The following is a 12,982-nucleotide window of genomic DNA, read 5'->3' on the forward strand; positions in this document are numbered from 1 at the left end:
CCATCTTGTACCCCAAGATGAAGTATCAACGGCCTTTATCAGACAGAATATAGCCATTATATGGCCTATTTTTCAATCTAACAATTTAACATAAATTGAACAAAATAAAAGTTTTCATATTCAGTTTTCCGGAAACACCAATCAAGTACTGCAATTCTAAAAGAGAACTGATGACAGTCTAATGTCTGGTTAAAGATAGAAATCACATTTTGTGATCAAGGTTTGGTATATTTATGTTACATATTAATCTTATTTACACAACTATACACATGAACACCAGCATACGGTATATTTACATATAAATATGCCTGTAGATATAGTTCCCTATGCACATCAAGCTATATCTGGCATGGTGTTCCAATCTTGATTTGCATAATTAAGATCACTAATCATAATTATCTTGCCATTCACATACCGACATACCAGAAATCTTATCACCTGAAAGGATGTTAACCCTAAACATTGCCAGTCATCATGCTTTGTTAGTCCAAAAATATCAGAGGTGTCACAAAGTTGTTTGAAAGGCATCTTCAGAATTTGGGTAGCAATTCTTGGAAGCAATTGTATGGATTACAATTTCTTTAGTATCCATACAGCAACGTTTCAGTATAGATCCTTACACTTTATCAGCTTGACAACAGTAGATAACAGTATCATGATCTATACCAAAATCTCACCATATATGACAAATGTATCCAACTGCCAATTAAATATGATGATTTCAAGCCATATATTTAACCAGGTAACTAAGATCCATATCATACTGCATGCCAAATTTATTGACATTACGATGATTATGTGCTTTGTGACACCCCTTATATTACAGGATATACAGATTGAAATAAATAAGTGAACACAAAGTGATGCGGAGGTCGCAAGTTTTATATTGCGCATTCAATAACATCTGATATCAAATCAATAAGGCAGAGGGATCTGTTAGTATTTGGAGTTACTTTATCGTTCAGACCGCCTCCGTGGTGTAGTGGTTAGAGCGTCCGCCCGGAGAGCGGAAGGTCGCGGGTTCGATCCCCGACTGCATCATGCCAAAAGACGTTAAAATCTGGTAATTGTTGGTCCCTGCTTGGCTCTCGGCATTAATGGGTACAACAAGGACTGGTCAGCTCGGAGTCAGTATAATGTGTCTGAGTGGGGTATGCACGTCGTCATACGAGCGAAATATTCTCAAGCACGACGTTAAACCCCTTATCACCTCACCTTTATCTTTCAGGTGCTGTGACGTCGACATTGGTTTCATTTGTCCCAGTTTCCACATAACAAGCAACTCAAGCATCTTGCCCTTGGGTTCTTATATCAAACAGCTCAACACTCATCAATAGTTGAAAATCATGAGGCTTGTCAAAAAGAAAAGCCAAACCAGCTTCAGTGAAAGAGTGATCACCCATGTCATTTTATTGTGACATCACAATGGGCTACAAAGCATTGTGAAGCAGCTCCATATCCTATGAAAGCCATGTTTGAACTATCAAATAACCGTTTTCAACACTTCCCAAAATAATGATACAATAATAATGAACTACTTGTCCAAACAATAACTGCCACCTGTCTCATTCATTTCCTGGTTTGTACATACTGATGCCAAATTTTGTGTATGCAGATGTGAACTGTAACATTTCAAAAACTGCAGGGTTTTCACAAATTGTTGAACAGTGTCATGTTAGGACCTGGCATGTCACTTCACTTGGGAGGCAAGTCCAGAGTGTCCCAGTGAAACCAAACACGAGCCTGTCATCCCATTGTGACATCACAGTGGGCCACAAAGCATTGTATTGCAGTGATATCCTGTAGAAGCCAGTTTTGAATGATTAAATAACCTTTCTTCAGCACTCGTAAAAAAAATGCCATTGCTAATTCAGTAACTCAAAACCAAATACCATCCCTGCCCAAAGATTAATAGACTATGTCCTGTTGGCCTATATATTTCCCTGTAGAAGTTGACATCAGTTGAGTTCTGTGTTTATTCTTATTTGACTTCTAGAACTGCCTCTTGCACACTTGAAATCCCCGAGACCGATCTCCATTTGAAGCCTCAATGACCATTGTCTAAGACACCCTACACGTGTGGATTACATGCATGAATGATAACATCTGCTCTAACAGCTTGGAGGCTATCTAATACATACTGAGTTAAAGATAAGGGCGAAATGGTATACCGAGTTGTTATTAGAAGAACTGCTGTATTTTATCTTCGGTTTGGTTTCCCGTAATGCAATTAAAAAATTAGGTATGTTCGATTTTTGTACCGTCATTTCTATCTAGTCATAAAATGACAGTTTTGTTCATTCAAAATAAAGATTATGTAGGGTTTGGCTCTTGTCAATTTTCTGTATTATGACCATATATCATATACCAAACCGAAACGGACCCAAGTGAAGGCCTTTTACCAGTGTATGAAATAAGCCAAAAACCCAGCCTGACATCTCGGCTGGTAACTTCAAAAACCTACCAGCCCAAAAGAGATTTAACTCATCCTTCTCAAATACTAAAGAGACAGTGCCAGTGGACAGGTTATCTGAATAAAAAAATTTCACCTGTCTATCGGGCTGGCTAGCTGTAAAATTAGACCGTATGGCAGAAATCTAGCCCGTCTCAGGCGGTCGGACAGGCCTTATTTCATACACTGCGTTTACAATATGTACTGTACCGTGCTAAGAGCATACCGTTTCACCCCCAGTTAAAGAATTCCTTGCAACCAAACAGCAGATCAACATGATTAAAGTAGTTCAGTTACACCCTGGCAATGATGTCTTTCAGTTATTCATACAAAACATAACAGAAAAAAAGTGTCAAAAGTTTCGGTCTACCCTAATGTAACTTCTATGATCTTATGTTATTTTTCATCAAATATTGTATTATGCAGATCTATGTCATCGTCTTAAGGCAGCAGTTTAATGAAATCACAAGAGATAATCTGTATGACATTCTTGATCCCACATTCAAACAAATAAGTATGTGTAATGTTGAGAAAAAGAATCCAAACAATTAACAGGAAGCTGAACAAACATGAGAGATAAATGCATTTGTCAGCGAAGATACAATTGTTTGACCAGTTCAAAAACATTTGATTTTTCTCCATTTCAAGAATACAGTAACCATAACATCACCACCAACACAAGACATGGTAGTTTTAAATATGTGTACGTTTGTACAAAGGTCTGGGTGTCTTGGCTGGCCAGACCCATGGACGACATTAGTCCTTACCCGCGTCCCCCTTTTTCTTATCACCTGCAGAGTCCTTACTCTCACTTTCTTTGTCGTCACTTTTACTAGCTTGTGTCTTATCGTCAGATGTTGCTGTACTTTCTCCCTTCTCCGATTTACTTTCCTTTTTGTCAGATGCAGAATCATTTTCTGCCTTCTCTGTTGACGATTTTTCATCTCCTTCCGATGTGACTTTACTTTCATTGGAATTGTTCTCTTTTTCACTTTCCTTACTTTTATCAACCTTGTCATCTGCGGACTTTTTCTTGTCTGCCTTTCTCCCCTTCTTTTCATCCTCATCGTCATCACTCAGCATCACAACATCCTCAACAACCGCTACAGCTTTTGGGGCAGCACTTCTGTATTTCTTTGTCTTAACTTTAGACGTAGCTGTAGCCTTATCTCCTTGGTCCGTCTTCATCCTCTTGGTCGCAGGCTCATCATCATCAGACAGTTCAATAGTTTCTGCTGGCATCTTCTGCGGTTTGGCACTGATGGGCTTCTTGATAAACTTTGCCGTTATCTTTTCATCCAACCTTTTCAACTTGATGGACAGCTTGCGAAGATGTTTATCTCGAATGTGTTTGACATGGTAAGCTGGATGGAAACCCTTCTCTTTACAAATCTCACAGTTTCTTAGTCCTGATGGAGACTCGAGGCAGGTGTGTCGCAGCAGGGACTCCTTGTCGGCTACAACCATGCCACATTTCATGCAGGTGTGGTGAACGCGCATGCAGTGACGGGTCAAGTCGACATTGCGGCCAAAGTTGAGGTTACATAGCACACAAACACTTCCTTTGACCAGCTGGTTATCATTCTTGCCACTCTTGGGAGTTGTCTTGGGGTTGGCAGGCTTTTGCCTGGCTTGTGGTGGAGCATGTGGTGGAGCATGGGCTGCAGCATCAGGCTGAGAACCGGACTTAACCACGACCCCATGCACTGCTGCCATATGGCTCTCCACAACACTTTTGTTGCTGCATTTAGTTCCACAGAAAATGCACTTGCATTCTCTTAGGAAGTTGACGAAGGCTTTGTTGTGCACGATCTTCATATGCATTAGTATGTTGGGTACTCTATGTAGACAGACGATGCATTTGCCAGCAACTCCTCCGGATGAATCTTCTTTGTGCACATCAAGATGCTTCTGCAGACCTTGTGCTGTCCAGAAGCGAGCGAAGCACGTGGCACAGTACAATGGAGGGTGGACACGGTCAAACACACCATGTGGCATATCAATCCGATGAGCATAGAAGAAGTGGATTCTCAAAGCTGTCCGATCCTTCACATAGCCACCGCAGATCTCACAAACTTCAAATCCAGAATTTGGTTTTGATGCAGAAGAACCCTTGTCCAAGACATGGGTATTCATGCTGATGATGTTGTTGATTTTATTAGAAACATTGGTGGTTGGGGGTCTGACGTATGTAACATTAGTTTTACCTTTCACAGCAAACTGTTGGGCATTCTGACCCCTGAATAAGTTCACATTTGGAGCTAAAGTTCCTCGAGCCTGGAACGCTGTCCGAGCCTGTCCTTGTCCAAGTTTTGCCAGCAGAGCAGGATTCTTGAAAGCCTGAGTATTGACCACGGGACCTTTGTTCATCTGACCGTATGGAATGGTCTTGACCACCTGGTTACCACTTTGTACCACCTGACCCTTTGGCATAATTGGGGTGACAGCTCGTTGCTGCTGCTGATTCTGTTGTTGCTGCTGCTGCTGCTGTTGTTGTTGCTGTAGGCGATTTATGTTCATCAGCAATGGGTTCTTATAGAATGTTTTCTCCAGGCAATAATTAATCTCTGGGCCAGGCATCCATGACGGGTGGAGATTCAAGTTCAGTTTGAAAGTCTTGATACATCTAAACTTGTGTTGTGTAAGCTTGTTTCGCAAGTTGTTTTCATATGGACAGAGATTGCACTCCCAGAAAGGTGGTTTCTCTAAAAATCGAGCCTTTGTGCTATGTTCAGCCTCCATGTGGAAAGTGAAGGCCGAGCTGTTGCGGGTTTCAAATTCACAGTGAGCACAACGCAAGTCATTCTCTGTCATGTGTGGATGTTGCTTGTGCCAGAACATCACATTTTCAGATTCTGTCTGAAATCCACATTTGCACTTCTTTGACAATGAAAGTTTCACAGGCCCAACCTTGTCCTTAAGTTCTACATGAACTGATTTCAATTTATGGAAATCTTGCTTCTCTTTATCAGTGAGCTTACCTTGGTTGCTCCTCTTATTCTGAATTCTTACCAAGTCACTATAAACTGACTCCTTCACAAGATCCTGTCCAAAATCTCTCAGAAATTTAGCAACAGCGCCTAGCTCAGAATCAGGTTTCAGCTTGAAGTTCTTGGGTCTGTGATAGATACCTTGTTTCAGTTCCCACTTGACAAGTTCAATCATCTCGAAGCTATTACTGGGTGGACGTAGATCAACCTTATCGACCTTGTTCAACTGTTTGGAAGAAGTCACTGACGTCACAGCTCCTGACTTCTTAGAATTTGTGACCCCAACAATTGATATACCCGGGGTTGTTTTAATGCTGCCTTTCTGTGCTCCAGAGGTGATCATAGTGGACATGACGGCAGACGTAGACCCTGCCTGCAGCTGGGGGTAAAGAACAACCCCAGAGTTGAGAGTCAGACCCTGAAAAGATGTCTGTGGCTGGGAAAGGATGACTGATCCACCACTTTGTGTAAGGAGGGCATTTTGTACAGAGGGGATTACCATCCGAACAGTTGTCTGTTGGCTGGGTAATATACTGGCTCCAAGCAGGGACAGAGGCTGACCGACATTGTAAGCAAGGGGCACTACCTGTGAGGCAGGTTTGAGAGCAGCTGCTGGAACACTCACAGATCTCTCAGTGGCCACCTTGGGGGGTTCCTCCTTCTTAGGCTTCTTTTCGATGATCATGTCTTTGTAATCTTCATCGTCTGATGTTTCAGCGTCTATGTAACCATTGGAAACAGACTTCCTTTTTCGTAGATTTTTAGGGGGTGAAGCTTCCGTACCAGGTTTTTCTTTACTCTCTGCAGTGGTCCCTTCTGTACTGACGCCTTTTTTCTCTTCTTTACCCTTTACAGCATCTGTTTCCTCTTTTGCAGTTTTTGTTTTCTTATCTTCCTTGGTCTCTTCTCCTTCATCTCCATCTTTCTCCACCACTTCCACTTTATCCCCTTCTCCCTTATCTGCTTTCTTCCCATTGTCTCCTGGCTTTATCTCCAAATCTGGATCAGGCTTTTTCACTTCATCTTTCGCATCAGCACTACTCTCAGCCTTGCCTTCATCAGTCGCAGCAGCACCATTCTGTGCGCTGCCGTCACCTGCAGCATTTGGTGTCTGGTCATCCTGCATATTTTGGTCTCCATTTACACCAGTCCCCTCAGTGTCATTGCCATTCTCAGCATCAGTCTTCTCTGGTTTGTCAGCGTTAGATTTCTCAGCACTGTCTTCCACGTCACTTTCCTTGGAGTTTGCTGTTATGACGCCATCATCACCTGCCGTCTTCACACCTTTCTTGACTTGGGCAGGATCACTGTTTTCCACATCCCCATTCAGGACAGGATTTTCAACCTTGGCCTCATCGCTGTCAGCATCCATCTGTAACACAATGTCACTCATTAGCTAAACACAATACAATGGATCATGTTTGATTGTCGTTTACCGCAAAACTCAGCAACACTCCAGTTATATGGTGACTGTAAATAAACGAGTCTGAACCAGATCCAGTGATCGTCATCATGAGGATCAATCTCCACAATTGGGAAACAATGACAAGTGTCCACCAAGTCAACGAGCCTGATCACCCGATCCTGTTCGTCGTCTTTTACGACAAGCATGGGTTGCTGAATACTAACTCGAACCTTAATCTTCACGGCTTAATTGATCATGTATTTTATTAACATGATATTGTTTAATTGTCTGTATTAGATAACTGAGCTTGAATAACGGTTGATTAGGTTGGTGATCTAAAGTATTTAGGGGCCAATACTAGTAAAACCACACATAAGCTTCTGAGTACAATATCCATAACAAGCTGTTTTGTCAAGGGTCAATGAGGTCAGAATAAACAAGACTGACAACCAACCCACTACAGGGATTTACGTGATGCACAAATGTAGAGAATGGACGAAGTAGATCCAAAATACAGTGTCCGGAGAGATGCACAAAAATATGGAGTGTGTACCTACAGCGCATCAAGAGTTATACGTCGTTATTTCACCCATCACTCAAGACCACTGTCAGCGGGATCACTGATGTATTCCAGTCTCTGAAGCAATTATATGAACATACAGTACACTACACCATTTCAGTACTGTACAAGACCCTCATATCACCAGCAAAGACCCGTAAAATGTTTGGTGTGGGTCAAAAATGGATAGCTGTTACATATTAAACACGATCTTTTAATATGTTTTATAAGAAAGATACACACAATTTGTAATCTTTGAAGTAGAACAAGGTTAAACTAACAGTAATTATGGTCTGAGCACAACCAGTGTTTGCAATACTTTAATTTGCCAGTTGACCATCAGGGCCTGCTGCCCCTGCAGGCTTTAAAACCTACAGGCCCTGAATGAAATCTGCAGGCCCATTTTATTAAAAGTCAAACCAATAAAAACAAAATAGACTACACTGTACACAGCTTCACACTGTTTCTACAAAATGAATTAGCGAAGCCTATGGCACAGAGATAAAGTTTTATTTGTCATCAAAGACTGGTGTTGACATTTCCATGCACAAAGCGCTGAAATACCAGGAAGTGAAACTGTAAGTTATCGTAACATGGTGGATCATGGATGATTCCCGAACGTTAATAAGGCCTAAAAATGTTGTGGTTCCGATTACCCGACCGACCGTCCCTTGAATTCTGGTGTCAACCCTAATTTTTTTAAGCGGTATAAATGAAATAAGCTTTGAGATACCATTGTTTTTTCCCAGCACCGACGGACATCGGTCATTCTGATTTGACATGATGGCCGAAACCTTGATTGAATAAACAATCATACATTGATAAATGTGTTATTTGTTTTTACTTTACTTCTAAAAAAAAATTTTTTTTTAAATATCCTACCTACCCTTAAAGTTTAAAGAGGTGTAATCAGAACCACAACATTATTTTATTTTGGCCTAAAGAAAGCCCTCAAGGGGATGCAAATATTTGAAACTGCCAGCCTGACACAATAACAACCGGCACTGGGCCTCCGGTTTATTTTGAACGCTGAGCACAACAAATATACGCATCAATATGAATTATTGAGAATATTGATCTGTGTCAGTCATTAATAAATCGGAGCACACAGATTATTAAAGCAGGAACTTAAACCTATTTCACTGATACCACCATTCCTTATTATTAAGAGGTAACATTAAAGGGGAGATAATATAGGTGTTATTTCCCCTTGCAAAGGAACTGCTCTTTTGAAATAGTTTCCAGACACTGACTCTCACTGAAAAGTGAATGAGTTAATTGGGTTTAACACAGCTCTTAACAGCATACCATTTTATATCAGTTTGTCAGCTTAATGTGAGAGGAAAGACTTAAGTGGTGCCACTTTGCTGAAACCATGAGCACGATTATGGCGATGACAACCTAGAAACATAATCAGACCAAACTGGGATTTGAATCAGCAACCACTGATTCAGAAAGAATTTCGTCCGTATCCCCCCTTAAATTTCATTGTAGTCAAATCATATCACCTGAATATATATTCCTCATCTGATAACAATGAGTTTTAACATGTTTCTTTAATTGTATCTGAACATACTGAAAGACATATCCAACTTCTACAAGTGCCACTGAAAGAAATTGTTCCTCATCATTAAAATTTAGGAGGGGGGGTACGGGCGGAAGTCTTACCCTGATTTCTAGTATGCTCAATGGAAGGATCTATGCATGGGGAATCGCAATGACTTAGATAGCGGGACTTGAGCCCTCTTCCATGACAAGCGGGTCATACAGACCCTGACATCAGTATTATTATATAGACACTGTATTGTATGAAAAAGGATAAACCAACACCACTGCTTAACCGTGTCAAAACAAAACCTGTAATTTACATCACCAGCCTATTAATGATTCTGGCGGTGAGATTGCCTCATATTTAAAGCCTTCGCTCGTCACTCTGAAGACATGGGTTCGTCTCCAGATGGGTACAATGTGTGAAGTCCATTTCTGGTGTTCCCCTGGCATTTACAGATCAGCTCAAAACAAGTAACTGTTGCTATACAGCATTTGTAGTTAAGAAGGAGAATAATCCTGGGATCCAGAGGTTTGGTGATGCATTTGAATCTAGGAAAATCAGAAAACTTTTCACATAAAAGTTCATGACAAAAACTCAAATTTTGTATCGATATTTTGGAACACATTGTTATTTATGTCGATTCTGCTTTCTGTTTAACTATGATCACTTATCATTGCTTAACAACATCTGGTTATTACATGGCACATATAATATAGCTATCTCCTGCTGATGTCAATACAAATCAAGCAGCCCAACTAGATTCTGTCTCCTGAGGAAACTATCTTACATTTCTTCTGACACACCGGAATGATTTTACAGATCATGCTGAATGCAAAGCCACAGGTCACTGAATTTCTATCAATAGCCAAGGACATTAACTTAATGTATTTTGACATGTAAAACTATCTGAACCATAGGCCAGCCTGATTTTCATACACTTCTGTTATTTGATTTTGGACAATATCAAAATATTTTCCAAAATTTGCAAGCCAAAAGGCATTTAATTTTGAATCTTAACAAAAATCCCTCCGAAATCTGAAAATTGTGAAATTAAATTTATTATATTATATAGACTTAGGCCAAATTAAAAAATATGTTGTGGTTCCGATTACACCTCTTTAAAACTTAGGGTAGGTTGGTAGGAACTCTTTTTTTTTACATACTTTTTTACAAGGAAAGTACAAACTAATAACACATGTATCATTACTATCAATATGTATTTGTTTATTCAATCAAGCTTATGGACATCATATAGACTTTCTCTATCAGCATGACCGATATCTGTCGGCACCGGCAAAACACAATGGTATCTGAAAGCTTATTTATTCAGTCCGCTTAAAAAAAAAGGGTCGGCACCAAAATTCAAGGGTCGGTCGGGTAATCGGAACCACAACATTTGTTTTTAGGCCTTATGGGACCCTTGTCCAACCAGGTTTTATGTGGTGCAAAGGCTTGAGACCTGCATGGCTAAAGAGGCAGTCAAACCCACTTGACACATACATGAAAAGGAAAATGTTAAATGTTGAACACGCCCACTGCCCTCCGTTCCGAATTTAATTTAGTATAGCTGAATCTACATCTGTTCAGTGGCAACATTCAGCTTCGAGACTTCTGCAAATGCCAGTAAAACTCCCAAAATTGGAAAGCACAGTTCCCAGTTCATGTTACTTTGTGTATAGGAAATGTTACTTGGTGTTTACAGTAAAATACAGATTTCCAAGCAACATTAATAATAATATACACAGTTACATGAACTGGCAAACATGCATTCCAATTTGGGGGATTTGTTTGGAACAATGTTTATACTTCATTTTGAATAATTGCATTCTGGATTACAATTTGGTCTTCCGCAAGCCATGCTTGTCGTAAGAGGCAACTAATGGGATCAGGTAGTCAGGCCCGCTGTCTTGGTTGACACATATCATTGTATCCCAACTGCGTATCAATGCATTGATCACTGGATTGTCTGGTCCAGACTTGGTCATTTACCGCCACCATTTAGCTGGAATATTGTGGAGTGTGACGTTAAACAACAAACATTATTGCATTGAATGCAATATTAAAAACCTATGAATTTAAGATAAAATAATCCAGAAAATATCCCAATTATCACTATTAGGCTGCCAAGGGCACTTGATTCAGCATCCTAGATAAAACTCTGATTGGCCATTGACTAATGACTTAATAACCAATATTTTATGTCACATCATGAAAACAATATGCTTTCTCTAGCTATTTTATTACTTTTTCTTGATGTTTTGAATAAATGTACCAGTCAGCTGTTGAACCTCTCTCTACTGGTGGATCAGCTGAAAGTTGCACCCATCCTTATTGTCTACAGACAATAACTTGCAATAGCTATCACATAACATTACAACTATGCCTAGCTAAACTGTATTTATGTAAATGATCAGGTAGTGGCCGAAATCTATCGGTAATGAGTCTAGCCCCGACAAACCAGTGGTCGACATACGAACAACATCCCAAGTGACAACAGGTAAACTGACATTCAGTCAACAAAACCACTAAACTTGCAAGTCAGTCCACAATTAAGTAGAATCTAGGTGTTGTATTTGTGAATGCTACTGATGAAAGGCTGATAGCTACACATTTTAAGCATTTGCCTTAAAGTTTAAATTCTGGGAAATAAAATTAATCTGAATATCTGTTTCAAACTAATATATGAATATCTACATCAGCACATGGTTTTATCTAATCTTGCGGGAATATGCAAACACGGGATATCCAAACACTATTTCCAGGTACGATTATTCCATAAAATGGGGAGTTTCCTTTTGATCACTCAAGGTTGCAATATAACTTCCGCTGGAATATTTCACTAAAATATAATCTCCCATCACTACATTTATATATTACCAAAACAATCAAAATATTACACCAGTAAAACATAATAATTCAAACGAATTTTTTTGAAAATTAACATTTAACTTGAATATTTTGACTTTATGATAATCATATTCAATATTACAAATTCTTGTTGAATACTGCGGTGCCGCGAAAAATACTAACACTCAACAGCCTACATAAGATTCATAAATTAATATTAAACCGCAACAAAGATGGACATAAACATGTGGTCATCGCAGAATGTTAAAATTAATCTGATAATCTGTTTCAAAATAATATGAATATGTTACTTCAGCACATGTTCAATGTTAGCGACCTGAATGAGTCTCGTCTGGGTGTTCACTTCCTTCTCGAACAGAAAAACAATGCCCTTATTCACTTACAGACAGATTCATTACTTCTAGCTCCTAACAAAACTATGCTTCCATGTCCAATCTGTGTATTCTATTTCATTTACATGTAATATATGTTCAACTAATCATATAAACTACACACCAAGTCGCGTTATTGTAGGGGCCGACGGAAGACATTTCTCAGCATGGCTCGATTATCCGCCTTGCAGGGAAAACGCGCGCGCCGCGAAGCTTTGCTGTGTTCATAGCTACCGCTGAATATGTGTTATATTACCCCAATCATATAGATTGTGACTTTATAGAGCCTATTCATACACTTATTTCCAACATTTGGACGGATATATGTGCATACTCACTTTTCAAGTCAGTGATATGAGTGTGTAGGTGATTTTACAGCTCCGTACACCGATCCGCCATTCGGTTCAGGAATCAACCATGATACTCTCCCGCATTACGACAATCTATCATGGCGGCCAACTGGTCACGTGGTACAGTTCGCCCCACTAACTACGTCATACCCGGCATGCATAATATGGTGTTTCGACCAATCACGGTTCTTCTGTACCACCACGCAGACGCACACGTTTTGTTACCAAAAATAGCCTACAGTCGGGCAAAGTAAGATGGCCGCCACAACCCGGCCGTCCTCATTTACATATTTGTGACGTCACAAACCCGAACCTATCAGCGTCAAACGTGTGGGTGAAGGCCAAAATGGCCGCCGTAGCCGTTTTCACGTGCCGCACATGCCTAAAAACGCCCTGTACACCGCAGTAGGGCGTATCTAAATGGTTTGACGTCAG

At 40.1% G+C, this 12,982-nt stretch overlaps 1 protein-coding gene across 1 annotated transcript; it reads right to left on the bottom strand.

The window, feature by feature from the left end:
• Nucleotides 1-1,373: 1,373 nt before the first annotated feature.
• Nucleotides 1,374-12,732, bottom strand: LOC124284809. Its single transcript, XM_046720928.1, has 2 exons — nucleotides 12,536-12,732; nucleotides 1,374-6,814 (listed from the first exon to the last, which is right to left on the bottom strand). Exon 2 carries the CDS (start codon nucleotides 6,812-6,814, stop codon nucleotides 3,209-3,211), a length of 3,606 nt encoding a protein of 1,201 aa, XP_046576884.1. The 5' UTR covers nucleotides 12,536-12,732; the 3' UTR covers nucleotides 1,374-3,208.
• Nucleotides 12,733-12,982: the final 250 nt, after the last annotated feature.

Source organism: Haliotis rubra, unplaced genomic scaffold, assembly GCF_003918875.1.
Source record: "Haliotis rubra isolate DU_JTF1 unplaced genomic scaffold, ASM391887v1 Scf11, whole genome shotgun sequence".
Taxonomy (NCBI): domain Eukaryota; kingdom Metazoa; phylum Mollusca; class Gastropoda; order Lepetellida; family Haliotidae; genus Haliotis; species Haliotis rubra.